We start from the raw sequence: 25,983 nt of genomic DNA, 5'->3' as shown, positions 1-25,983 counted from the left end.
ACTTTTAGAGACTGTTGCTTCTCATTGGTGACATAATTTCCTGGGAGTTCATAGCTTTGCTGTGCAAAAATAATTGAACACTCTCTCTCTCTCTCTCTTCAAATGTGGTTGTCCAAATGCACTTAATGCAGTGGATGAGCTGATGACAAGACCTGAGTCGGGATGTTAACCGCGAGGTCAGGTGGAGTATAATGGCCCCTCAGACGGAAAGGGACTCCACTAGATGACCTTTGAGTGTCCTTATGCTGCCACGCAACAGGTCAGTCCTGTCCCGATGGCGGCGCTAGATGCTTATGTCCTTATTAGGTTATGGGAGGGTGGCGCTAGATGCTTATGTCCTTATTAGGTTATGGGAGGGTGGCGCTAGATGCTTATGTCCTTATTAGGTTATGGGAGGGTGGCGCTAGATGCTTATGTCCTTATTAGGTTATGGGAGGGTGGCGCTAGATGCTTATGTCCTTATTAGGTTATGGGAGGGTGGCGCTGGGCAGGCGCAGGGCACGGTGGCTGGAGGAGGGGTCATTAGGACCAGGTGGGTCCACTCCAGATGCATCTTTCTTTTTTTTATCACAGTGATCCATTCTCTCAAGGACAATCTGAGTCATGGCAATCAATGCAGTACTGCTGTATTCCTCTTCTCTTTCTACCACTCTCTCTCTTTCTCTCGCCTCTCCTTCTCTCTCTCTCTCTCTCTTTCTCCATCGTGGCCGTTTTTCTCCCCCCCCCCCCCCCCCCCCATCCCTCTGTCCCCCCGCTAGAAAGGAAGAGTGCAGCCATCATCCAACATTTTTTTTTCTTTTCTTTTCTTTTTTTTCTCTCCTGGCTAATTTAATTCCACCCATCTCCATCATTCATTCCTGTGCAGTTAAAAGGGACAGTTTGAAGAGATGGGAGAGAAAAAACAAGAGCCAAGAAGCATGTTTATGAATTCCAAACCTCCATTAACCCGGCAAGAGGCCCCCTCTGTACCTGAGGAGAGCGTGCCGGCCTGCCAGGCACAGAAAATGCATTACCCGGCCAGATATAATCATCCCAGATGGGTTTTACCCCTGCTGCGAGCGTCTACTGCCAAATTAACCCTTCGCTCACCACTGACCTCTGGTCAGCTCCTGTGTCGCATAAGTGAAGTCTTTGTACAGCCTGCCAGACATGATACATACATTTATTTATGCTCATAAATGCTGTTATAGAGTAAGTGTGTTTACTAGTCTTAGAGTGTGTGTGTGTGTGTGTGTGTGTGTGTGTAGGTGTGTGTGTGTGTGTGTGTGTGTGTGTGTGTGTGTGTGTGTGTGTGTTTGTGTGTGTGGAACCCATGGAACTGCACCAGTGCCTTCATGTACAGCTATAGGACATGCTGATGTTTACCTACCAGTGTACATTCCTGATGCCTACACGGCCAGACAGTAGCAGAGAGCAACCCAACAGATGCCCTTCACTACTTAATGCTAATCGAAATGGTTAGTGTGAAGACCCTTGCTCTTCACTTCCCACACTGTTCTTATTCATCTGACTCACTCCGTTTGGTGTCTCCTTCAGACGAAAAGGTTTCATTGCTTGGCTTTTTTTCTAGCCCGTCTTTGGATAAGAAGACTGTACAGAGCGACAGAAAAAGGAGTGGGAGAGAACGTAATGAGAAATGAAATGACCATGGGTTAGTCTCAGACATGAGTCCCCATGGGCTTGTGCATGGCATAGGCCCATGATACCCCCCCCCCCCCCAAAAAAAAAGATTCAATTAGAATATAGCACCTCAGTCTTGTTGTGTACCCACTGTGGCAAAACACATGCATAAAGCAGCACAACATAGCACCATGTCAGGTGGACACAGACAGTGACCAGGAAATGCCCCGCAGGTGCCTCCAGCTGCTAACAGGCACTCGGTGCGGTCAGGGGCCCCCGCATGAGGCCCACGTGTTCCCCTGGAATAGCATCAACATCTCCGGAGGTGTTCACAGCGGCCTTGCCCTGACCACAACCACAGGACCACGAGCACCTCCCTTCCCCTCCGCTCCACTCCACCATGTGAGGAGGAGGAGGAGGAAGAAGAGGAGGAGGAGTAGCCTGGAGGATGCTGGGTTCATGTGGAGTGGGGATATGGGGGGTAGAGGAGGCAAGCGTAGCTCTCAGAGACACGGTGCATTTTAGAGGAAAAACAAGAAGTAACGGCACATCAATCGAAGACAAGTTCCCAAAAGACTTCAGAGAACGCTGGCAAGCCAGACAGAAAAAGCCTCGGTTGGATTGAAGAAGAGAGAGAAGAAAAGGGCAAACCCAGTTTAGTGGTGAGACAAGCACGTCCCAAGAATATACATATACTTTGTCCCTAAACTCAAGGTTTGCATTAGGCACTCACTGAAAGGTTTCCTACAAACTTAACGTTCAGTTTTTTTTATTCTTATTATTATTTACAGACTGATTGATCAGATTTACCAAACACTTGAGATAGATCGATAGTGGACGTTCACAAACATACCACACCGGTACCCCTACCTGTGGGTGCACTCAATGCATGGCTTCATCATGACTACACTCCCTTTGCTGAAGCTGATGGTTCCACTGAAAGGTGTTTGTGGAAGTCTAGAATCAGAACAATTGAGGTGCTCTCATGCAAAACTATGTGGTAGAAAAACTGTTGCTGTCAGAGCCAGAGGTTGCTGAGGTTACTGGGCTGCACAGACGACGTGTTAATTAAAATGTGTTTTAATATGTTGCAATAGTTCTATTGTGATTCAAACAATAATTCCAGTTATGTAATTGCCTGGTGTTCATAATGAGTCGTTCTGATTGCGGGAAATCATGGCTGACTTGATGTGATCTCCGTGTTGTAGACTGTAATTTTCTAATCAGATGCATTGAGAGACATAGTCATTTTACTTTAAGTGTTTTTAAGTGGTCGATTGTACTTTTGTATTCCTGAGTTTGCCTTGGATAACCTCACACTAGATAACGTCATTCCCATTACTCCATAACTGCAGGCAAATTGTCAGAAAATATCTATTAATCCTTTTGTCAATGCGACTGAGATTAATTTGTATACCAAATCCCTGTGACATGATCTGGCTCTGAAATCTGCATAGGTTGCTCTTCTATCCTTAGATGGCACCACTTATCTTTAGATATATGACTCTAGCGCACCCTGGTGTTTATACTGATATATTGCTCCAAAATGTGTGTGATGTTTTTGTGCCCTCTCTTAGATAGTGGATAGAGTTTAGAGTTTATATTTTAAAAAAACATTCTACAGGCCTGTTCATTTAGCTCACAAAACAATATTTCACAGAAAGAGACTATTTTATATCTATAAAGGAGACCTTTTTTATATTATTACTACAGTTCTATTGTTATTTACTATATTTGCTGAGTAATGTAATGGCATCTCATACATAATAAATATTCTTTTCAATATTTCATAGAATAGTTGGAACATTGAGTTGACTGGATGTCTGTTGCCACATTCTGTCAGATATCTATCTTGAGCACTGACCTGAATGGAACAGGGAGACTGAGAGAAGAAAAAGACACCAGCAGGAGAAGTGTGAGGAGTGATAGATTTAATGTGGTCACTATCGACATTGGTGAGAACACCTCTGCAGCCACTCTCTCACACTAACTCACACACACACACTCTAACATGTACACAACCACACATACACACTCAGAACAGGCCGAAGCCGACACCACAGACACAACCCCATCATGCTCCACCCATCGCGACGAGGCCTCAGTTATTTCCTCTCACTCTGCCTGTTATTGTCAATATCCTGCTGCAATCCCACAATCCCACCACAATCGCCACTTCACTCAGCCAGCCACCTTCCTCCTCCTCCTCCTCCTCCTCTTCCTCCACTCCTCCCTCCCTCCCTGTCTCGGAGAGTGATTTTGGAGGCTCTGGATTTGTGCACGCCCGTAGGAAAGGCAAAGGCCCACATCTGTCCCAAGCTGACATGTATATTTATATTGAGGTTAGGGAGGGAAAGGGTCTAAGGAAATGCCACTATCACTGTCTGTCTTTGTTTTGCTCCCTCTCTCTCTCTCTCTCTCTTTCTCTCTGTCTATCTATCAGTCTCTCTCCCAGAGATCAGTATCTCTTTCTCCTGCACCTCTTATGTACTGGTTGGTTGGCTTGATTTGCTCTGTGCATGCAGAGGCATCCCCATATCACCCTACAGGATCAACTCATCTGGATTGGGCGAAGGAATTGGGAGACATTACTGAATCACAACACATGGGACACGTACATCTTATACATTCAGTGCGATTTACACGAGGGGGGTTTCCTAATCCGAGTGACGGGCATAGAGGTCTCCTAGGTTACAGCCGGCCAAAACGGGCAGAGCGACTGCGGACAGGCTTGAGGTCGGCTCACCGACAACAAGCAAAGACAGACAGTGACGGGGAGAGCGAGGCTTGAACTCTTGGGGTTGCCCCAATTACTGGAATGTTTAGAAGGGGGGGTGACAGGACGCGGATGTGGAAGTTTGGGCAAGAGGGAGGGCTGCCACACGCGCCGGGGAGAGTTCACAACGTGCTGGTGGAGGAGGATGCCAAGCGCTTCCCAATGTAGATCCTGAATGGAAAGAGAGAGAAAGAGAGAGAAAAAGAGAGAGAGAGAGAGAGAAAGAGAGAGAGAGAGGCATTAAGTATTGAGCTATTGAGCTATGTGGCTTAAACTATTTGGATCACAATGGATTGGAAAACAAAGAGAAATCAATCATGTGCCACCTCTGCTTTAGTGATACGTTAAAAATGGAAACTGGATTTAAATGACTTGAGAGAAACATTAGTAAGGTAACAGTTAGGCAACAGTTCATAATTGCAACGTGTGCGCTTAAAGCATGGAAAATGTATGTGCCTGGAGTTATCATAATTGAGCAAAGCCATTACATGTAATTACCTATTTTCAAATCTTAAATGGCCTGCCCCACACCTGAATTCCAGTAAAGAGCTTGAGAACTTTAAGCCTTATCTCTGACCTTTCAGTTAAATGTTATCATACTCATCTACCTCTAAAAACGATTTGTTTTAGTTCTAACGATTTGTGCCACAATCTTCAGTCCTGGTTCTTAATGTTTGGAGATGGTGATGTGTGATGCCATTAAGGCTCCCATGTGATTCTGATAGATACTTGTTCCAGTCCCAGTCTCCGATCCCCCACATGATCGATAGCCCTGAAGGTAAGCACCATTTTGACTTCTCTCTGGGGTGTTTGAGAATCAAAGCAAGGCCACACATATTGACCAACAAGGGTCTTCAGAGTGAGCACTGGTCGAAACATGGCCTTGCTCGGATCAATGCTGATCCCTGGAGGCCGTTTGAGATAGTGCTCCAAAAATACTTTTCCGCTCATTTAATATTCATTTGAGGTTTTGGTCGGTGTTTGATGTGAACATGCGGAGCTTTAATGACAAGCAGGGCATCGATAGTTTCATATATCTCCATTCATCAGCTAAAGAGGCCCAGGAGCATTCTAGCTCCAAGGTCTTTGTTAGCACTGAATCACAAGTACATACAGTTATTGGCACTTAACATAGAAATAATGAGTACGCTTAAGCAGCAAAAATCCTTAACTGTACCATTACATGGTAATTACAACACAGTGCACTCAACTCAACATGACCTTGCAGGCCTATTATCACTCTGAGCCAATCTGAACATTTGCTCCAGAGACTGAAGTGAAAGTGGAGAGTGGAAGGGATCTTGCCCTCCTCCTCCACCTCCTCCACCTCCTCCTCTTCCTCCAACTCACCCGAGTCCCAGCGTGAGAGCGTGCGAGGCCAGCAGGGAGGGCAGGAGCAGCAGGAGCATGTCGGAGGAGAAGATGCCGCTCTTCATCACCTCGCTCTTCCTCACGCTCATCGTGCCTGACTGCTTGGGGTGCTGGAACACAAACTCCCTGGAGGGGGAGCAGCGAGAGGTGAGCAGACACACACACACCAGACATGAAAAAAGAGCGCCGCCGCTGGAGCCAGCCAGCCGCTCTGTGTTTTATTCTGCATTCTTCTTCTTCTTTTTTTCTTGTTTTTGTATTTCAAAACTGATGAAAAACCCCTAGCGAGGCTTTGCTGTCACACACACAGGCCCAGCTGTCTGATGGGTTTAGACAGCAAAGCAGGGGGAGACGTGCCACGCATATCAGCCCACATCAGGCAGAGTGTCAGCTTTTTACCTTTTGTTCTCTCGAAACTTGTCTGCTATGGCAAGCCATTTTAACATGTTCTCACACGAAACTCCTATCTAATGTGCATTGTTAATTAATAATGTCCACAGTAGCATTTCTCGAAGTCAAATGACCATAGTCAGAATGGTATTAAAGATACCAACAATAATATTCTTATAAAATTTGTACTTCAAGATGTCTACAACTTAGATTATACTAGTAACTCAACTCAAACTCTATGATATATACTGGGCATTGTTTATGTTTGTAGTGTATTTGTGGTACTTTCAAATTTGCATATCAGGTATGATTTTTCATATTCAGTATCTCAAATTTAAAGAGTAATGACTGAATTGAAGATGTCTGACTTGGGAGTTTTCCTGGGAAGAATTCTATGGTGGATATCCATTATGTTCAAAATGCTCTGGTTGTCAAAAATGCAGCTGTAGAAATAGAAATTGAAAGCCCAATACATAATACCAAAATTGTTATGCAGAAGTGATGCCATTTGTCTCGGTAAGGATGGTTATTTTGAATGTCCGAACAGCTTGCCATAGTGTGCTACTGTTTGAGGACAACCTCAAGGACTGCTATCCTATGCAGTGGGCATGGCACAGAAGGGGATAAGTAGGGTTGCTTGGCCTCCCATAGCCCTTTGCTGCTGCTGCTGCTGCTGCTGCTACTGATGTTGTTGCTGATGCTCCCTTAACTGTACACTGGGCTCCTATGCGCAGCTGTGTCTGCTCTGTGTTTAGGCATGAATGTGAATGAGTCAGGAGGAGCTGAGTCACCCCACGTCGCCAGTTATTTCGGTCTGCGCACGCCGTGATCCTCTTACCCCCCGCTCCTCAGACGGAGGAGAGCGGCAGCTAGAGCCTCAAAGGTCAGATGCTTCTTATCCCTGGCCTCCTCCTCCTCCTCCTCCTCCTCACCTCCCTAGTTCACTGTGTCTGGCTGCTCTTGAGGTGAGCGTTGTTTGAATCGTGAATGGCAGTGTTCTGACATGCGCGGCGGGCACCAACAAGCTCCCTCAAGTAATACTAACAGAGAAGGACCCGCAAGTCACGTACTCGCTTTTTAGCTGCCTTTTTAGCTTGCCAACCACGGAGCGCAGTAGACAGTATTAATTTCACTGTTCTCTTATCTCGCTAGTTCGCTCCGCAAGAGCGGCGCTGGTGCTGGATATTAACTCAATTGCATTGGGCATTTGATCTACTAGTCTGTGAGAGGGGGGGGGGGAAGATTAAATTGCCAAAAGATTTTTATCAATGTGCTCCCGCAGCATCAGAGAACAGAGAGGTATCTGTTTGGTCTGATCGCAAACACAGTTAACGGGTAAAAGGAGACGTGGGGACAACTTCTAATGAGCAACTTAGCACGCCAGGCATTCAGACAGACTTTATATCACTTTACATTCTGTGCCGTTATGTAAGCTGAATTAGAACATTGTCCCCACAAGGTACACTCAGTGCTGCAATTATACAACTTGGTGTCTGGACACAAGATATTTGTGTTCAAAGCAGATTTCTGGGAGTCTGGTGGTGACAGCCACCACCAGTGAACAGGAAGGGGAGGGAAGGGGAGAGAGGAGAGATTGAGGAGGCCTTACTTGGGTGGGAGGTTCTCGGGTCGACTGGACCAGTCCCACACCCATTCAGCGCTCCTCCGTCTGTCGCTGTCGTCAGACTGAAGCATGATGGGAGAAAACAGACGGGGGGAAAAAAACAGACACAGAAGTGTTTGTACTGGTGAAAGGAGAAGCAAAAAAGATCACAGGAGATGACAAAAAAAGAGAGAGAGACTTTGAAGTAGTCATCACTTATGTAGCAGTCGTAACTGTTGTGACAACCAAAACCTCCTTTGGGATGAAGAAGGTATTTCTCATTGTTATTTTTCTCCCGGAGACACAGGGGAAGGGGGTGCAGTATGGGGCGTACCTGTATGGTGACGCAGTCTGTACTGCTGCTGCAGCCTCCTTCGCTGGCCGGGCGGGGGGAGCCTGAAGTTCGCGGGGTCACCACCTGAGGGGGACTTTACTCACACAGACACAGAGATGGCCACGTTAGTGCTGCACTATATCCATCCATTCATTCATTCAACCTTTATTTATTCTCGGAGAGTCATTAAGGGGTAGCCCTCATTTTCAATGAAGCCGAGATTACAGAAACAATGAAGGAACAAGAGATTTTCAAATAAGACAGATAGATAGATAGATAGATAGATAGATAGATAGATACTTTATTGATCCCCAAGGAGAAATTCAAGAATAATAATAAGATAATAATAAGATAATATACATTACATTATAGATGAGGAATGGGGAAAACGACATAAAATATGAATAATAAAATAATAACAACAACAGCAATAATAATAATAATAAAAATAAACATAACATATCCATGTTTTTATGGTCTCAATCGAGAGTCTCTATGGAAGTAATTTCCACACGATTAACAGAGTGGAATGAAAGGTCAATTTCAATTCTTTTCGGCCATTTCATAGAATTATGCTTCACTGCATAATGGACAAATCCCTTCCTTTTATCCCTCTCCTTCAGAAAGAGAATTTCTCCTGAAACGAAATTGAACTAGAATATGTTTTAAGATTTCTTAAATAATTGGATTAAATTCAAATGTACAGTATATCTTGGATTTTATTAAACTGATGTAATGAAATCAGTCCATGTAAAATAATTGTATCTGGTGAACACATACTCACTCTGACACAAGCCCACTGTCTGCTCACCTGTCAGTGTGACTACTCCTCTCACTCTCCAGCTGTGCCTCCAGCAGGATCCTCTCCAACTCCCCCTGCAGGAACGAGGAGGTACTGTCCTCTTGTCCTGTCAGACTCTCCCTCTGTGCTGCTGCCACCAGGCTCTCCAGCTCCACCCACGAGCCTGACGGACAACACACATAGCCAATCAGAGTGAAGACCATCACTCATGACCTCCATTGATCAACATGATGTGGTCAGCAAAAACTGACATCATAAATCATTTCTGTTCTCATCGATCTTTCACTGGAGAGTGTTAAACACCAAGCACATGTTCCTGGGGCACTCAGAGTTTTAAATGTCTTTGTCTTACGACATAACACACCTTGGGACAATACAAAGAAGTCACTGAATTTGACTCAAATGACCTGGTTGCTCTAAATGACCAGAAGCAGTTTAGCAGTCTATGACCTTACAGAGCAGACAGCGCGAGGGCGATGAACTTGAGGCCAGCAGGTGCTGGTACGCGCCTCGTGTTCAGGTGTGGTGCAACCCCTCCTCTCGGCCGCCTGATAAGCGTGTTTATTATAAACACATGACAGCGTGTGCACACAAACAGCTGGGCCGGCAGCCTGGGCTGCATAACCCTCCGCCGGACAAACAGCACCCAGCGGAATGTCTGTTTACGTAAGGCTTTATTTCTGTGGGAGATTAACTACTCCCCCCGCCCCCCCCCCCCTTCCCTACCCAGCTCCCCTCCCTTCCTCCTGTTTATCACTCTCTCTCTCTCTCTCTCTCTCTCTCTCTTTATCGTTTTCTCTCTGTGTCACTTTCTCACCCCCCCCACACCCATCCTACACAACAACTCTGTTCGAGCTGAATCAAAACCCATGTGCATAGAGAGAGAGAGTGAGCCAGAAAAGGAGGAGGGACATACCAGTTACAGTAAACAAGGTTAGGGGGAGGGGAGGGGAGCGGGGATTGTGCTATTGCCCTAGATTTCTGCTGAAGAGAGACTGTGACATAACCATGGACTCTGACTGTGGCCTTGGCCATGTCTGCGGTGTTCTGTGGAAAAAAATCTACTTATTAATGTCTAACGAGGGTTAGTATGCTTAGGGGTGACGTGTTGTTAGACCTAAGATGGCTTTTGTCAATATGCTGGTAACAGAAAAAGAAATGGGTAAATGTAATATAATATTATCACATGTCTCTGTGTGTGAGAGTGAGCGAAAGAAAAAGGGAGGATATGTGTTGATCAATTCAATGTGAATTGTGGGTATTGTATGTATTAGTGACTCCCATAGTCTGCCCTGTAATCTTGTGATTCGGTAACTGATGTTCTTGAATTGCCCCTGAACTACAGCAGGCCTACAGTACACATTGACAAATGTATAAGCACCCTGAACAAGGCTTTAAGCCATTGATTGAGCTATATGTGTGGGTAAATCTCTTTCAACTAATTGGCTTAGTTGCCAAAGATGCCAACAGGTGAGTCATTGACCGGGTGGCACTAACAAAACAATAGCAGTGACGAACTCGGAAGCATGTATGCAACTCTTTGTTACAGCCTGCCAGTGCGAAATGTTATATAGTTTAAGGTTACATAACCCTTACAGCAGCCATGCCTCTGGCTGGGGGGTCTTGACACTGATGAATACATATATATCTCAACATAAGCGTATTTAACTGTTCAAATTATGATATACAATAGTTCTAAAGCATTTTCCTTATCCCACCGGCTACAGTGTAAAGATATGGAAGATTATATTGCATAACACGTCTGTACCTTCCTTCTGAGGGAACAGAGCGCATTTCGACCTTGTAGACTACGTGCCTTTTCATAACAATGACAAATATTTCTGACTATCAAAGCGACATGTCCCGTTTAAGCCAACGTCACCTCAAGAAACAGCTGAAAAACATCCTCTCAGACAGGCCACTTACCATTCAAGCCATCCTCTGGTGACTGAGACCCAGACTGCGACATGACGAATAAAAATGTGAAGCCGACGAAGTGGAGAAGGATGCTGACACTGACAAACACAGGCACGCGGTTGTTCGTTTAGCTATCGCGTGCACCTCCGTGTATTTCTGATACCTCGCTTTCTTTCTAGTCGTTTCAATGTTGTCAACGTTGTACGCAAACTCTATTAGCGCAGCTTTAATCCTTCCCCTCCCGCCCTCCCGGTGCTCCTCTCTCCCCACGTGTCGGAAGTAAACATAACCATAACTTGTCATTGGAATGTACATTTGAAAAACGTCTCGCTTTGTTTTCGAGATTGCTTAATACACCTTATTTAAAACTGAAATATCAAGTATCATTGTGTTGATTCTTATGACAGCAACAAACCAACCAAGCGTTATCGGTGTTGCTATTAATAACCTAATCAATTAGGTTGGAAGAAAATCCATTAACACTTGGGCAGAGGAGGGTGGGAGAGGCGCACGTACCAGACTTAAGCTATATGAAATACAAGTCAAAACGCTCGTGCGCCCGTGTTGTTGTTTTCCACTGGAAATCACCTGACCTCTAACAAGCTTTTAATAGCTATGTCGAGCGCTTAATCTCTTGGATTGTCCATCCCGCATGCACCCACCCTCACCCTGGTAGCGAACATCGTTGGCACGCTTTGGCAAATTGGCATGCGCTGCGGCACTCTAAATGATCATTAGGGTTTGTGTGGCGTGAATAAATATTTCCTGACTAGATACGGCTCCCTTGTCGGCCTGCTAGACAAGTTAATAACCCAAGATTAGCTTCATTGATAAAAATGTTTACAATGGCACCAGCCTCTCTCTATGCTTGTGGTGTGACGTGTTGCTGCTTCATGCGTGTCCTCTTTCCCCCTTGTTGTTGTTGTCAAAACAAATCATGCTGTTCGTCTACAATTTCACCTCGAACACGGCGTTCGGAACAAATGGACCTTCGCTGTAATGATACTTTCCATTTGATTGGTTTATTTTAAGTATTTCATGTGATAGCCAACAACAACAATAACTTGTGTTACACAATCTGACGTCAATGATTTCACCATATGCGCCGCCTAGTGGCAGTTCTATGGGAAGTGTTCTTTCTCTTTAAAGTGAACAAAGCAAACAAAACAACAAACAAAACATTAAAGAGCTTTACCAGTTTAAAAAAAAAAAATCTTAGAATGACTCTTTTGCACCTTTTTTGTGTCTTGGAAGCATATAAGGGAAAGAGGTTCAGGGTGAGATAAGGTGATCTCTGTGACCTCATCTCCATCTAAAGTGAAGAGATGAACCATGTTGGTCCACACAATCAAATGAAAACGTAGGCTATAGTCTATGAAAATGTTGCCCTTTCATTTAAAAGTACAGAAAAGTTCAAAGCATCTGTAGTTAATAACAATAACTCAAACATCGCAAAAGCCTCTCTCTGTTGAAGTTCCTTATCATGGTCACCATCTCTTTAATGGGAACTATATTTGTAATGCCAGGGGTCTAAGATCAGAGATTTAGTGATTGGTTAATTGAAAATGCTGAGAAACATGTAATGCATCGTCATATTTCTTGTTAGCATTTTCGGTAACACTTTATTTTAATGTGTCGCTGTTACAGTGTACCTACCTAATTAGGTACAGTGGTACAACCTGTGTAACAACATGTACTAGCATGTACTAGCATTGAACTTGCATTATGTATATATGGGTACCTACATAGTTGTTACATTTTAATACTGAGTGTTTTTACACGACTTTGCCAATTTGCCAAAATGTTTCATTAGAGGCAAAGGGCTGACCTGAGACCTGCTGGATGGGGTCAATCTGGTCATGATAGATTTAATATACAAACCATTCTTAGCTCCAGTCAAGGCCTCATTGTCCTCAGTGTACATGTAACAGCTGCACTGCTACACCTTTGTTACTCTTTGATACAGTGGAATAAACCTGTTAAGTGTACCAGTTAATCACTTTTATACTTTCAATCTATCATGCCCAGATTCCCCCCTTCCAGCAGGTCTCAGGTCAGCCCTTTGCCTCTGATGAAAAATGTAGGCAAGTTGGCAAAGTTTTGTAAAAGCACTCAGTATTATAATGTAACAAATACATGCTAGTACATGTTGTTACACAGGTTGTACCACTGTACCTAATTAGGTAGGTACACTGTAACAGCGATACATTAAAATAAAGTGTTACCGCATTTTCTGTTTTGTAAATCTCATGTAGCCTAGTCATTATCAATGTAGGCTATAATAATGGGAATGGGCATCTATGGATCTGTAAGTACCAAATTATTTGACCATATATTCTGGAGGTGTGTGGATTGGGTGAAAGACTTGCACTTGAGGTAGTAAGAGTAAGCCATTTTTGCAAGCATTTTTTTCAATGGCATGAGATATAGTTGTGTGGGTAGGAGTGTGGAAGTAGGCTTATCAGCGTGAACTAGTTTGTCTCATCTCTCATCTTTGAAGTATCCCTTGAACTTAATTAGTTTGTGTGATACCGTTACTGAAGCACAGGCTCGCAAGCACTTTTCCCTTGTTTCACTTGTGCAACTTACTTTGCCATCAGAGTTTCACCCACATCACAGACCCTGTTCCCTTAAACTTCCACAGGAGGGCACTGTTGAACAACATCAGAAGGCTTTGCTATTCCCAGTCTGATTGTGGTTGTTGTGACAGTAATTGAAGGCAAGAGGGTAATGTTTGGTAGAATCCAGAGCTTTTATTGAATTAGAGACACCACAGAGACAGCTTAGTTGCTCATCATGGTCTGCAAGAAAAAATGATTTGAATATAAATCAATGTATGTCCCAGGATAGTATGAATTTAGAACAGAAATTGAACCTCAGTGTTCAGACAAGCAAACCGCTCAACTAGTTTATCGTTAGCTGAAACATTTCATCTTAATTTCAACCAGATCCATTTCTATCTGATTTCATTCACCATACCTCGTCAATCCATTCATTGAAGTCAGAGACACGGGTGAAGACTGTGGGCTTCTGAATGTAGTTGCATCCCTTGGCAGAGACGAAGCTGGCAATGCCATGGACCTCCCACACTCCATCAGCATTCTTACAGTTCAGAGGGCCACCAGAGTCACCCTGAAACATATGACATCTCACGTGATGAGACCCTTAATGTTTTATTAGACTGTAATTAAGCATCTTATTACTAATAGTTCAGTTCAGTCAGGGGACAGTCTAGAAGAACCACTTATCAATATCCATCCTGCTACAGAAAGAGTTTGTAGTCATTCTTATGTACATGAAAGTGTTTACCACCTAGGACTGTTTGAAGTTGCAGTGATGGCATGTGTGTTTGTGTGTGTGTGTGTGTGTGTGTGCGTGTGCGTGTGCGTGTGTGTGTGCGTGCGTGCGTGCGTGCGTGCGTGCGTGCGTGCGTGCGTGCGTGCGTGCGTGCGTGCGTGTGTGTGTGATCTATGTAAACGTGCTCCTTGCTGTGCCTTACGTTGCAGCCGCCCACCACACCGTCTCCTCCAGCGCAGATCATGGACCTCCTGATGGACACCCCCCACCAGTCGTTGCGCTTGCAAACGTCATACTCCACCACGGGCATCAGGGCCTGCTGCAGGGACTCAGAGGTGGGGCCACCAGCTGCACAGTGCACACACACACACACACACACACACACACACACACACACACACACACAAACACATCAGAGAGAGAGGGGAGGGGAGAGGGAAGGAGAGAGGAGTGAGGACTTGGAAGTGAGTAGAGGGGAGAAAGTTATATATCTATTTCTATCGTATTTCCACCTGAGAATTTTCCTGCTGTGGACATCATTTTAAATGTTCAATCATCTCCTGATTGTACGCAGTTTCGTGATATGGTTTATATTTAGATCGACATTTAGATTAGACATTTAATTGGCTCATTAGGACACTCCTCAAACTCATGGCTTTGGAATTAAAGGCCGTGTTCTTTCCCAATTTGAGCTCCAGGGGATATGTTAAAAAAATGTGTCAATCCAGACAAACGACGTAGCAGGAAGAAGAGGCCATCTTACTGGAGAGTCTGCCCCAGCCGGTGATGTAGCAGGGGTAGTTGTGGGGCAGGATGGTGTCAGGGGCAGGAAGACAGGCCAGCTGCACCTCATCACTCATCTGCACGTGCTCAGACAGCTTGATCATGGCGATGTCATTACTGTCCATTACATGGGGGAACGCATACATTAGTGTCATGAATACTGGATCATCACACGAGTATATTATTTACCGCCATTATGCTAGTCAATTAGTCTTGATGCGTAGCGCAGAAGTCTTAATCACTAATATGGGCATATAGCAACTTGGCATATTTAGTGTATACTTAGTACATACTACACACTTAGTACACACACAGTATAGGCTACTTTATTTGTGGTTTTTGTTTATTGTTTGTGGTTTTTGATCATTGTTGTGAAAGTTTTGTTAGAATTGCTCTTAAAAGCTTAAAAATGTTTTTTTACCATGTTGTAAGTCGCTTTGGTTAAAAAGAGTCAGCCAAATGTAATGTAATGTAATATTTGTTTTTTCCGGATGCTGGTCTGCATAGAAGTGTGTGTGGCCTTGATGTGTGTGCGCAGTGAGTGTAGGCTTTGGCTGCAGTCTTACCCAACGGCGATGAGCACAGGGTTGTAGTGCCTGTGCACAATGATCTTGGAGGTCTCGATGGCCTTGGCGCTGTCCTCAGCCTGCTGCAGGTTGTGCTTGCCCACCACCACTCTGTAGGTCAGATCCTCACTACAGACGGAGACAGGGGATTTGGGTGAGTTTCTGTTCCTCACTTGTAAATTGCTTTAGATAAAAGCGCCCGTGTGTGTGTGTGTGTGTGTGTGTGTGTGTGTCTGTACTTACAGTATGTGTGATGTGTGTGTGTGTATTCAGACCTACCTGATGCAGTGAGCAGCGGTCATGACCCAGTTAGAAGCAACCAGGGATCCTCCACAGGTGTGTCTGAAGCCGCTGCGCTCGTACTGCAGAGAGATCTAGAGAGACAGCAGCAGAGGCTCATCCATTACCCCGCATAGCATTACAACAGCCAGCCCTATATCACACTATGGCCCCTTCTCAACCTCTCTCCTCCATGCTCGGTCCTCCAGGCTCGTTCCCACTGATCTATAAAGAACACTGAATCGACTATCCCATTGTTGCCGCCCAATCATTCATTATCTAGATCAGTGGGAACGAGGACCATGCCTCTCAACCATGCTGCTCCATACGATACACTTCAGTTGTGGGGTTGTATTTAAAAGTGCAGCATAAACCCTTACATCTACAGTATATTTCATGAAATGCTCTCATTCAAAGTGACACTGACATTGCGTTAACTAAGGAATATCTATAAATATTCAACCATTGGAATACAATTCTTTGAAAGAGAATTTAAGGAGGGTTATGGAACTGTATTCCATGTTGCTGAGTTAGTTAGTTAGTTAGTTTATTTCTTGTTCCCTTAGGGAAATTATTTTTCAAATTTTCCAAACGCGTCATCGCACATGGTCACAGGCACAGGGATGGCACATACATATTTCATACACTATATACATTTTACACAGACATTTACATATATCGTTGTTTACAGGTGAATCTTGAGAAAGGAGAGACAGGCCTGTCTCGTTGGCTCTTACCTGCCAGGGCCAGCTGTGGGGTTTGGCATCCACACCGTTGACCACGCGGGTCAGCTCGGGTTTGATGGCTGGGCTGCCACAGCCATAAGCTGCAAGCAGGCAGGAGGACAACAAGGCACACACATCATCTACAGTCTGTTCTGTGTGCCACTGGCACTTCATTATGATGGTACAGTACTCACTGGTGTGACATTGATGCTGCACATAACAGACTATAATATAGTCTCTCTGACAGACTGAGAGTCATGTAATACAAACCCCACGTTTACTATAAACTCTACCGCATAATTTAGGAGACCCTGTTGTTTTATCTTGATTGCATTCCAATTGTTTTCAAAATGTGCATCTATCAGTTTGTTGTTATACCACGTCGAAGAGTGCAGTGATATGTGTGACTTGTGATATGTGTGGTGTTCATGGGTAGTAGTTGCTGTGTGGTGTTTTTCATTTGGTTTAAGATGAAGGAGACATCTGGCCTTACCGCTTGCGAAGAGAGCAAAAGCCAAAATCAGAGGAGTCATGTTGCCGATGGTGAGCGCTCAAACGAAGCCCTAGCCTTTTTATACAGTACATCTTCCTCTTATCCTGGCCTGATAACGGCGCCCCTGCCAATTGGTTCGGAAAATGAGCTGATGCTTCTGTTTGAAGTGCATCTGTTCGAGGGGTCCTCATTTTCTCGCACTTTGCATATTGCCAGCTTTCTAATGGAAGTGAGCACATCATTACTAACAGCTTAGAATTAATTCAGTGTCTAAGCGCCCACAGAAGTGCCACAAGCCACAGAAGCCGTGATCCATGATTGGTGTTCATTTCCATCAGCCATGGCATTATTTTCAACACACTGAGACGTGATGGGGTTATTGAGTCACACTTTCCCGTGATTTCATGATTGTGCATATATTTCTCACCATTTAACATTCACCCCATATATTTTTTTGTCATAGAAATAGTCTCTTTGAAAAGGTTGCTGTTTTGATTGGATTGGGTGATTTCATCTGGTTTTCCCCTGCGTGTGTCTCGTGTGGATCGATACAACACACATGCCTCATAAGGAGGATTGCACACACACATGGCTCATGTGCAGAGGGGAGGCAGGTATGCTGGGAAGCTGGCAGGTGCGATGGCTCAGGTGGAATCAAGGCTGTGTCAGGATAGCCCCTCTCTGTACTGCACACCTAGTGCAGAGAACTAGCTGTACCGGCACGACTGTACCCAATTGCTGACTGGAGAAATGATGTGGTACTTGTCAGACACGTTTGGTCGCCAAAGATGTCATAGATATCTTACCTGTAGTGCTTATGAACAAAAGAAATTCAGTTGAATTCTCTCAGATAATTGCATCAGAGAATACCAGCTTCGGTCAATTTGTTGACAGGCTATTTTTTATTTTTATTTAAAGCAAAACTGTGCTTTTAACACTGTCCTACCTCTTCATGTGTTTTATTGTTTTATTATTTTATTTAAGTGTTTAAGTGATTCGTTTTCAGCCAATTCATCTTGAACAATATTGTGTGTTGCTGCTTTACTACTGCGTTCATCTCATTAGGCGCTGCAAGCATTTGACTGTTTCTCAGTAGTCTTAGGTAACCCATAGTCACAGTCATGGCACATTTCTGAGGGAAATCAGCAGTGACCAAACTGCCAGAGGGGAGAGTCTGTTCTTCTAATCCTGTGCTTTTTGCATTTGCCATGGACACAGGGGCGCTCCCCAGGTCAGGAGTGGCGACTGGTTTGTTATGGAAATGTGGCCTCTGTTTACCTATCTATGCTTCTGAATTACGCAGGAGAGGGGCACAACAGAACACTTCCGTTTGTCCACCTAAAGGCTACTGACACAATGTTTTTGTGTATTCCTCTGTGTGTGTGTGTGTGTGTGTGTGTGTGTGTGTGTGTGTGTGTGTGTGTGTGTGTGTGTGTGTGTGTGTGTGTTTGTGTGTGTGTGTGGGCACGCATGTGCGCAAGTTAACCCCCGGATGTTCATTAACATTCCTTTTGTGTATAATGTTTCCCTGCCTTGAGGGCCTGTGAATGCTAAGCAACAGTGATCCGCGGGGGTGTGGAGGTGTGTGTTGAAGTGGAAAGCTCTTTAACGGCTGCCCAACCTGACCTCCTGTCGCTCTCGGGGGCTTGTGGTCGGTCAGCACAGGCCCTGAGCCCCGCACTCCCATGGAGCTGGTCATGCAAAACATGCCAGTGGTCTGGAAGATTCTACACAGTGTGCCTGTGTATGGTGCAGTTGTGTGCTCCCATCCCATATTTTTTACAGTCTATGGCTCCCGTGCAAGACAATAACGCGAACCATGAGAGCTAGTAGTCAATTATATTTGATGTCTGTTCTGAAACCCCATTGTTAGCGTTAGCGTCACTGTGTGTTATACTGGCAACAGGGGCAGTCGTGCCTAAATGGTATCAACTGTGACGGCTTCTGCATTGAGTTTTGCTGTTTCTCTGTTTACTGCCTCAGTAATGAAAGCTACGGTATGTGTCCTCTGGTGTCATCTCCGGCTTTGCTGTAATGAGAACTGTCCTGAGAAAAAAAAATCTTTGGCAGTAGGCTGGGCTGTCAGGCTGGCATGCACACTTCCTGTGAGTGTTCAGGTGAGGGGTAGCACGTGGACATGTGTGTGTGTGTGTGTGTGTGTGTGTGCGCTCTATGTCTCTGCTTGATTATCCAACAGCAGGCTCCTCCTTGTCCCACTCTTCTCTCTCTCTCTCTCTCTCTCTCTCTCAATCTCTCCCTCTCTCTCTTCTCTTAGCTCAGCAGCATTCTCACGACTATCCCGTTCCTCCTCCTCCTCCTCCTCCTCCTCCTCCTCCCGAGTGGGATCAGCCGGGCTGCCCTGCTCCGTGGGGAACGCGTGAGCTCGCAGCAGTGGGTGTGGCACCTCCGCGGCTCCTCTTGAACAAACACGGGGCAAGAGATAGCAGCAGCTGGCCAGAGCTATAGGGGGGGGTGGGTGGGTGGGGTGGACGCCTCTGGACGGGCCCTCTCGGACTCGGCCATGTGCCAGCGCTGTTTACCCAGCAAACTTCCATGTATACATGAGCCCCGCGTGGCATGCATAGCTGCAGCCCTGGAGCCTCCCTGATTGGCCGGGGGGCCTTGGAGAGAGAGAGAGAGAGAGGGGGCATGAAAATATACAAAGAGATGGAAAATAGTGCCGTCACGCTGTGCCAGACTGTTATTTATTTGCGAGGTCAAGATGGCAGAAGTTAATAAATATTGTTCCAAGATGTTTGGAAAACTGAAGCTATGGTTCAATGGCTTGCAAAGACTTCATAGGTGGATTGGCTTTGGCGCAGGTTTCACTGTGTATTTGTGTTGTTTTGCTAATGACTTACCAATGTGTTTTGTATCTCGTCACTAGGCTCAAATAAAGACTGCAGTCATATGCTTTCTGCTCAGGCAGCGCTGAGAAAGTTCCCACATGCCATGTGACTCAGCAGGCCAGAATACAGGATGTAGGAGGCTAACGAGAAGTCAGTGATAGCCTACACCTACTGGAGGGAAATCTGCAGCTATATTTAGCCAGTGATGAGTGCTAACGTTACATATTGAAATACAGAACCCTCTGGAGTCTGCAAAATGCTGTTGCTGCTCATGTGTATGTGTGTGGGGATAGAGGTGATGGTGGGTGGGTGGGAGGGGGATCAGGTGAGGTATTAGAAGAAAGAACAGGTGAACTGTGATCAGCAGACTTTTTACAGGTGTGTTTGGCTCAGTGAACTCTCCACTGTATTTTCAAAACAACAGTGGTTCTTGGAGGTAGTGAGTTTTTGTAAAGTTCATCTGTAAATTCATCTTCATTGAAACTCCCGTATGACGTGTAATGAGTTATAAAGGTACCGGTCGTTCTGCTAGACTGGTAAAGCTATTAGTGTTTTGTGTCCCAAGTCGGACACTCCAGTTTTGCCTCTCAGTCAGAAACTCCATGGAACAGCTTATTCAGCACTATGACCTCAAAGGTATTTCCAAAACACATTAGATGGCAAGATAGCCCAAGATAGCAAGATAACAACACCAATGGTGCTTTTGTGGGTTTTTCCAAGGCAAGTCAAGTTAGCTATTAAGCTTGTGTTAGTTAAAGATTATGACGCCTCTTCTATAATTCTGCTGAACATCTTATAGAATGGTTTATTTACCCCCAATCTTATGTTACCTTTAGTCCTGCATCTACTTTTAAACAAGAATTAAAGTTAAATTGACGTTAAAAATGTGTCCAGAAAAATCTGAGGCACTCATGAGGATTAAATATTTGAAAAGCCTTTATTCTCTGTATTCGTTTTTTTAAAATATGCTTAGATGTTTCGGCATTGCTGCCTTCACCAGAGCTTGACAAAATAGTTGCTACTAGCCATGTGATCACCTGTTAAATTGTGGAAAGAACCCAAAGGCAACCATTTTGTCAAGCTCTAATGAAGGCAGTAATGCCAAAACGCATAAGCATATTTTCAAAACCTAAAGCCATGAGACAATAAAGGCTTAAAATGTTTTATCTCCATGACTGCCTCAGATTTTTCTCGGTAACATTTTTAACTTCTTCTTGGATCCCTAACTGAAGAACACCGGAGGAACACTCAGGCCTACACCCCATCAGCACTCCTTGCCATTTGTGTTTTGGTTAAATTGACGTTACCCATGATTTCTATCATCCAGGGTCATACTTCAGTGTAATTTTGTTCCACAGGCGCATCTATGCAAAACTGACCACAGAGGTTTAACAGTGTCTTTTTTAATTAGATCACATACTGTGCATGTATGTTTTTCAAAGTTAAATACATATCTGTACATAGAATAGCAATGAAAAAATTATCTATATATACTAATATATATTTTAAGACTGTTCATGTAAACCAGTGAAAACCTTAGAACAAGAGTTTAAGAAAAATATTTTCCCAAAAAAAATCACCTGCAGTTTTTTTTCAGCTAAAATAACATATTATGGTAAATCATTAATAGAATACTTTATACTGCTAATGTACAAAAGAAAATCTAGCTGGATTCTAATGAAATTTAACGTTCCATTGAAAATGTACCGTAGTAGGACTAGATATCTGCACTTGGATCATTCTATGACACCGGGACCTTTTCCACTATAAAATATTTCAAAAAGTAAACTTCTTTTCAAATTTATCCACAGCCAGCATTAACATATTTACCCACCTCAGATATACATTTCCTTCAAATTAAATGACTGCAATATAATATAATAAATGAGATGGGGCAGTATGTTATGGGTAGTACATTTCATGATAAAATGATTATTAACGTAACATACTGTACATGCTTCAATTACAAATGTAATTTGCTTAGCAATGATAGTGTTTTACTGTATTAGTAACTTTACACTCATTCCTATCTAATTTGCGTGACAGGGTGGTTGGATTAAGCTAGACAGACCCACTCATAGTAATGAAAAGACAACAAATAAACAATGTAAAAGAATGTCAGATTATTCAGCTTAGTTTCTTGGGTGCTCTACAGGCAGACAATATTAAAAAGTGTTTTTGTGATATAATTTCAAGAAAACGCTGTGTTATTTACAGACAGAACAAGTTAATGACAGGTTGGTAAGTCAAACCAAGGGACACACAAAAGAAATCCTAAAATATTTACCTAATATATAATATAAATATATATAAATATATAACCATATTATTCTGAATAAATATGTCTAATGTCATCAGAAAAATAGATTTAATTCTGAAAATAAGGTAAAACACTTATGTGGTGATATGTTTGATGTAAATGGCATGTTGGTCAACCCGGACACACGAAATGGCCATGCACTTGTGTAAAATGGTTAAAACAGTGTAATACTCTGTAAGAATAGTTTCTTATACATCATGTTAACAAGAACCCTTGAATTATTAGCTTTAGGCTTTTGAAACACACTTTCGCTCAAGTTTGTGCCTTATGCATTTCGTCAAATGTCATAGACGCAAATCGCACCTGTTTCATAGAATGACCCATTTGAAGCCAGCTGAATGACAGAAGTGTTTGCTTCCTGACACCTTCATTGATTGAATATATTCCTGGGTCAGCCATTGATGGTCAGATCCACAGCCTAAGAGAGCTCCTGCAAGGCCGAGGACAGTGAAACCATCCTTGGAAACCAAAGTTGGGCTGGAAGACCTTACCACTATAGGGATTTCATTCCAGTGATGTTCCCCAAACCCCTTTTTTCAGTCCGTAAAGTTAGGGTTCCTGTCCATGCATATTCACCCACAGATGCACAGGTTAAGAAACGATGCCTCCACCCTCAAGAAATGTGTTCCTTCAGAGGTCAATCTGTTTTGAAATAACAGCATTTTTCATCATTGATTATGAGATATTTTAAGTCATTATACCTCCGTCAAATCCACAATATTGGGTTTGCATTTTACCTTGGCGAATTGGACGATGATGAAGATGATGATGATGAGGATGCCAATGATCACAGAGGCGATCGCAACGTTTAACGCTTGCTTGCCAAGCCGCTTCGAGCCCTCGTAATCGCCCAATTCATAGCTTTTCCTCGACTAGAAGAAGAAACAAAGAGAGAAGAAACTAAGAGAAGTAGCCAGGAGAGAAAACAATAGACGGCTACTGTGTAAATAACCATTCATGTTTGCAAATGGCAGTTCTTTCAGCTGGAAGTGGTTTGTGATTCATGTCTATCCACCAATTTGGAAGCAGTTAGTCTGTGGAGATCGGCACTCCAGATGATTCTCCTCGGGGCTTCTCAAGTCCCACCCTTCTCTCCGTCCTAACATCCACTCAAATCAAGGAGCCCGTTTGGATGCTCTACTTAAACCATTAGTATTTTGGGCAGCACAGGCCAGCAGCTCACTCTCTGAATGCCAAACCAGTCCAAACATGAATATGTGGAATGAAACTGTTATTCTGAGTGGGCACACTTGGGCTTGATTAGTCAAGACAAAAAAACAATCCTAGGTCTTCGGAAGGGCCTCCTTCACACTTCCAAAACTTAAAGGAATGCTGAAATTGACTGCTCCGTTCCAACACATTAGTCATCTACTTTCCCAGTGCCAAATGACCAATTACCAATCGGTACACAAACAATGAAAAGTGCCTTTGTGAGTGATGCGGTGCAGACAGCCATTATGTGCCTGGAAGAGAGGATCAGGCTGGCATTTAAATGCGGTCACGATGGCCTGTCAAGAGAGCTGAGCCACTGAGTCTGCAGCAAATCTATACGTGAGAAGTTGGAGGACAGAGCAAGCCGGCCGCATTGCTGCATTAACTGTGATCTGTGATCCTCTCTCAGAGCCAGAGAGGGAGAGAGACAGAGGAAGAGAGAGAGGGGGGTGAACGGGTACAAGACATATTGGTGGGTGCCATTGCCTTGTTTATGGGGCACATGTCTGTGTGTGTGTGTGTGTGTGTGTGTGTGGCCAGAACAGTATATTCAGCCAGTTCAGAGATGAAACCCTGCCATGTAGACAGCTGCTTTATTCATCACCCGCACACCCATATTTCTCATCTCCCCTGAACACTCTGAACCCTCTGGACCACACACACACACACACACACACACACACACACACACACACACACACCTACACACACACACACACACACACACCCACACTCACACACACCCACACACACACTCACTCACACACACACACACACACACACTCACACACACCCACACTCACCCACACACTCTCACACACACACACACACACACACTCACACACACCCACACCCACACACACACATGCGGCAGAGCCAGATAGATGAGATGGAGATCCTGTAGCTCCACTAGTCCCGCAGTCTTAGCGCACCTCGGCCCCTGGCCCATATTACACACGGGTCAGCAGAGCGCCCCTCGGAGTGCTGATGAGCAGCGCACATCTGACACATGTCAACAACCTATTTTAAGGGCTGCCAGTGAGAGGGGCTGAGCGGGACATGTACTGTACGCCTCTCACACATAGCATGAACAAATCTCGCCGCTTTCCTTTCCTCTCCTTTCCATCCGTAAAGTACTTCCAGCTGTTTCTGATGGTAAATCTGAACCTTCAAGTTCCAAATGGCAAGCCGTGGCATTTTGGCCACGCATATTCGATTTGTACTCATGTACGTATATATAAAAATGCGCTGGAGGTGATTGTATCCCCCCCCCCCGTTCCTCAGAATAGGGACCCAGGCTTCCCAGTTGTCCTGGTTGTGGTAACCCCACACCAGCAGTAATCCCACTCTGGTTCCTCACGTGTTGCCTGACACACGACAACTGACATGTTGACAGGTGAATCCTCTCTACATTCTCTATGGGAATGACATGCTCCTCTGCCATAACCTCAACCTCCCGGTGCCCCAAACACACAACCTTAAACCCGCTCTGAAGCCCGAGAGCTGTCCAATAATATTAAGATGCCAATGGACCAGGTCTCATGCTTTTTTTTCCCCTGACGTACTGTACACAGCACTTACCATGAGGGAGAAGACCAGGGCGACGATGTTGACCGGGTAGGCTGGACAGAAGCAGGTGAAGATGGTGAGAAGGAGGTAGCTCTGCATGGGGGGCGGTGGAGGGCCCTCCGCATCCCAGCTCTGCTCCATGTCCGCCGCGCTCCCATTCAGGGAACTCTTCGCGTCCGAGTGCGGCATTCCCAGCGCCATCAGTCCAGACGTACACACACACACAAACACACACGCACACACGAAAACAAACTCGCACACTCCTACTCACAAAGACACACACACACACACACTCTCTCACGCACACAAAAGAGTCCCCGAGCAGAAACAGGGTGATGAGTTGAAAAAGAGGGTAGAGAGAGAAAGGAAAGACAGGTGGATGGCAGACTGATGAAAAGAGAGAGCTGTCTGGGAGCGCAGAGCCAGTGCGATGTTTGAGGGTTTGAGACTGAGGGCTGGGGTGAGGTGAGGGGTGGGGGGGGGGTGACCCAATTAGTGCTGGAAGGAGCAAACACATTTCCAGAGAGGGCGGGTGGGAAAGACGTTTGGGGGTACGTCAGGGTAAGGACAGAGAGTGGAGGAGATGGTGGGGGGGGGGGGGGGGGGGGGAGAACGTAAATTTGTAATTTTTGTTCCCCTTGATGTCAACCATTCATGTTTCGTAGGCCTGTCAACGATGTACGTGCAAGCTCTACGTTTTTACTAACAAGCCATTCTATGAAACTGTGGTTTTAAGGTTTTTTGGTGTGCTAGACTGTGTTGATGGAGAGCAATTAGCCTGCTCACTTGCCACAGCATTTAAACAAAACCTGTCTTTGTGGAAGCCCAAATCCAGAATGTGGGAGTCATTATGGCACTGCTGGATAAGTGCTCACTTTAAAAAAAAAAGAACTGCATTCAAATCTTGTCTTTAAAAGACACTTTGTGTTCATAGATTGCCGTAAAATGTATTACGCATTCACAATTATAATAGTTATGCTGTACCTTCTGTCACAAAGTCATAAACATGACATGGAAGATGCCATATAATGTTTCATGAAGTTATTTCTGATGGTAATGAGAGTGCCACTGTTGCTA

At 44.5% G+C, this 25,983-nt stretch overlaps 3 protein-coding genes across 3 annotated transcripts; all 3 read right to left on the bottom strand.

The window, feature by feature from the left end:
- Positions 1 to 3,534: 3,534 nt before the first annotated feature.
- Positions 3,535 to 11,033, bottom strand: zgc:73226 (uncharacterized protein LOC402792 homolog). Its single transcript, XM_062554079.1, has 6 exons — positions 10,823 to 11,033; positions 8,906 to 9,059; positions 8,095 to 8,188; positions 7,767 to 7,843; positions 5,747 to 5,893; positions 3,535 to 4,567 (listed from the first exon to the last, which is right to left on the bottom strand). Exons 1-6 carry the CDS (start codon positions 10,863 to 10,865, stop codon positions 4,519 to 4,521), a joined length of 564 nt encoding a protein of 187 aa, XP_062410063.1. The 5' UTR covers positions 10,866 to 11,033; the 3' UTR covers positions 3,535 to 4,518.
- Positions 11,034 to 13,596: 2,563 nt separating this feature from the next.
- LOC134100847 (chymotrypsin-like elastase family member 2A) lies at positions 13,597 to 16,996 on the bottom strand. Its single transcript, XM_062554301.1, has 8 exons — positions 16,957 to 16,996; positions 16,476 to 16,564; positions 15,739 to 15,833; positions 15,460 to 15,588; positions 14,874 to 15,010; positions 14,313 to 14,458; positions 13,793 to 13,945; positions 13,597 to 13,614 (listed from the first exon to the last, which is right to left on the bottom strand). Exons 1-8 carry the CDS (start codon positions 16,994 to 16,996, stop codon positions 13,597 to 13,599), a joined length of 807 nt encoding a protein of 268 aa, XP_062410285.1.
- Positions 16,997 to 21,762: 4,766 nt separating this feature from the next.
- Positions 21,763 to 25,323, bottom strand: LOC134100798 (transmembrane protein 233-like). The gene is made up of 3 exons (XM_062554222.1): positions 24,919 to 25,323; positions 22,863 to 22,997; positions 21,763 to 22,767 (listed from the first exon to the last, which is right to left on the bottom strand). The coding sequence occupies exons 1-3, from the start codon at positions 25,105 to 25,107 to the stop codon at positions 22,756 to 22,758; spliced, it is 336 nt and encodes a 111-aa protein (XP_062410206.1). The 5' UTR covers positions 25,108 to 25,323; the 3' UTR covers positions 21,763 to 22,755.
- Between the last annotated feature and the right edge of the window lie 660 nt (positions 25,324 to 25,983).

The sequence above is a fragment of the Sardina pilchardus genome, chromosome 14 (genome assembly GCF_963854185.1).
Source record: "Sardina pilchardus chromosome 14, fSarPil1.1, whole genome shotgun sequence".
Classification (NCBI taxonomy): Eukaryota; Metazoa; Chordata; class Actinopteri; order Clupeiformes; family Clupeidae; genus Sardina; species Sardina pilchardus.
Note: the sequence above shows the minus strand (reverse complement) of the source record. Positions and strands in the feature narration are given on the sequence as shown.

Bases quoted from the DNA above. Each gene is read 5' to 3' on its own strand.
- zgc:73226 (XM_062554079.1), bottom strand. From the start codon at position 10,865: ATGTCGCAGTCTGGGTCTCAGTCACCAGAGGATGGCTTGAATG. The intron at 8,189-8,905 runs GTGAGCAGACAG...GTGTGAGTAAAG, and splicing joins AGGAGTAGTCACACTGACAG to TCCCCCTCAGGTGGTGACCC. The intron at 4,568-5,746 runs GTGAGTTGGAGG...CTTTCCATTCAG, and splicing joins GCTCTCACGCTGGGACTCGG to GATCTACATTGGGAAGCGCT.
- LOC134100847 (XM_062554301.1), bottom strand. From the start codon at position 16,996: ATGACTCCTCTGATTTTGGCTTTTGCTCTCTTCGCAAGCG. The intron at 15,589-15,738 runs GTAGGTCTGAAT...CTCCGTCTGTAG, and splicing joins ACCGCTGCTCACTGCATCAG to TGAGGATCTGACCTACAGAG. The intron at 15,011-15,459 runs GTAAGACTGCAG...TGTAATGGACAG, and splicing joins CCTGTGCTCATCGCCGTTGG to TAATGACATCGCCATGATCA.
- LOC134100798 (XM_062554222.1), bottom strand. From the start codon at position 25,107: ATGGCGCTGGGAATGCCGCACTCGGACGCGAAGAGTTCCCTGAATGGG. The intron at 22,998-24,918 runs GTAAGTGCTGTG...TTCTTCTTCTAG, and splicing joins CCCTGGTCTTCTCCCTCATG to TCGAGGAAAAGCTATGAATT.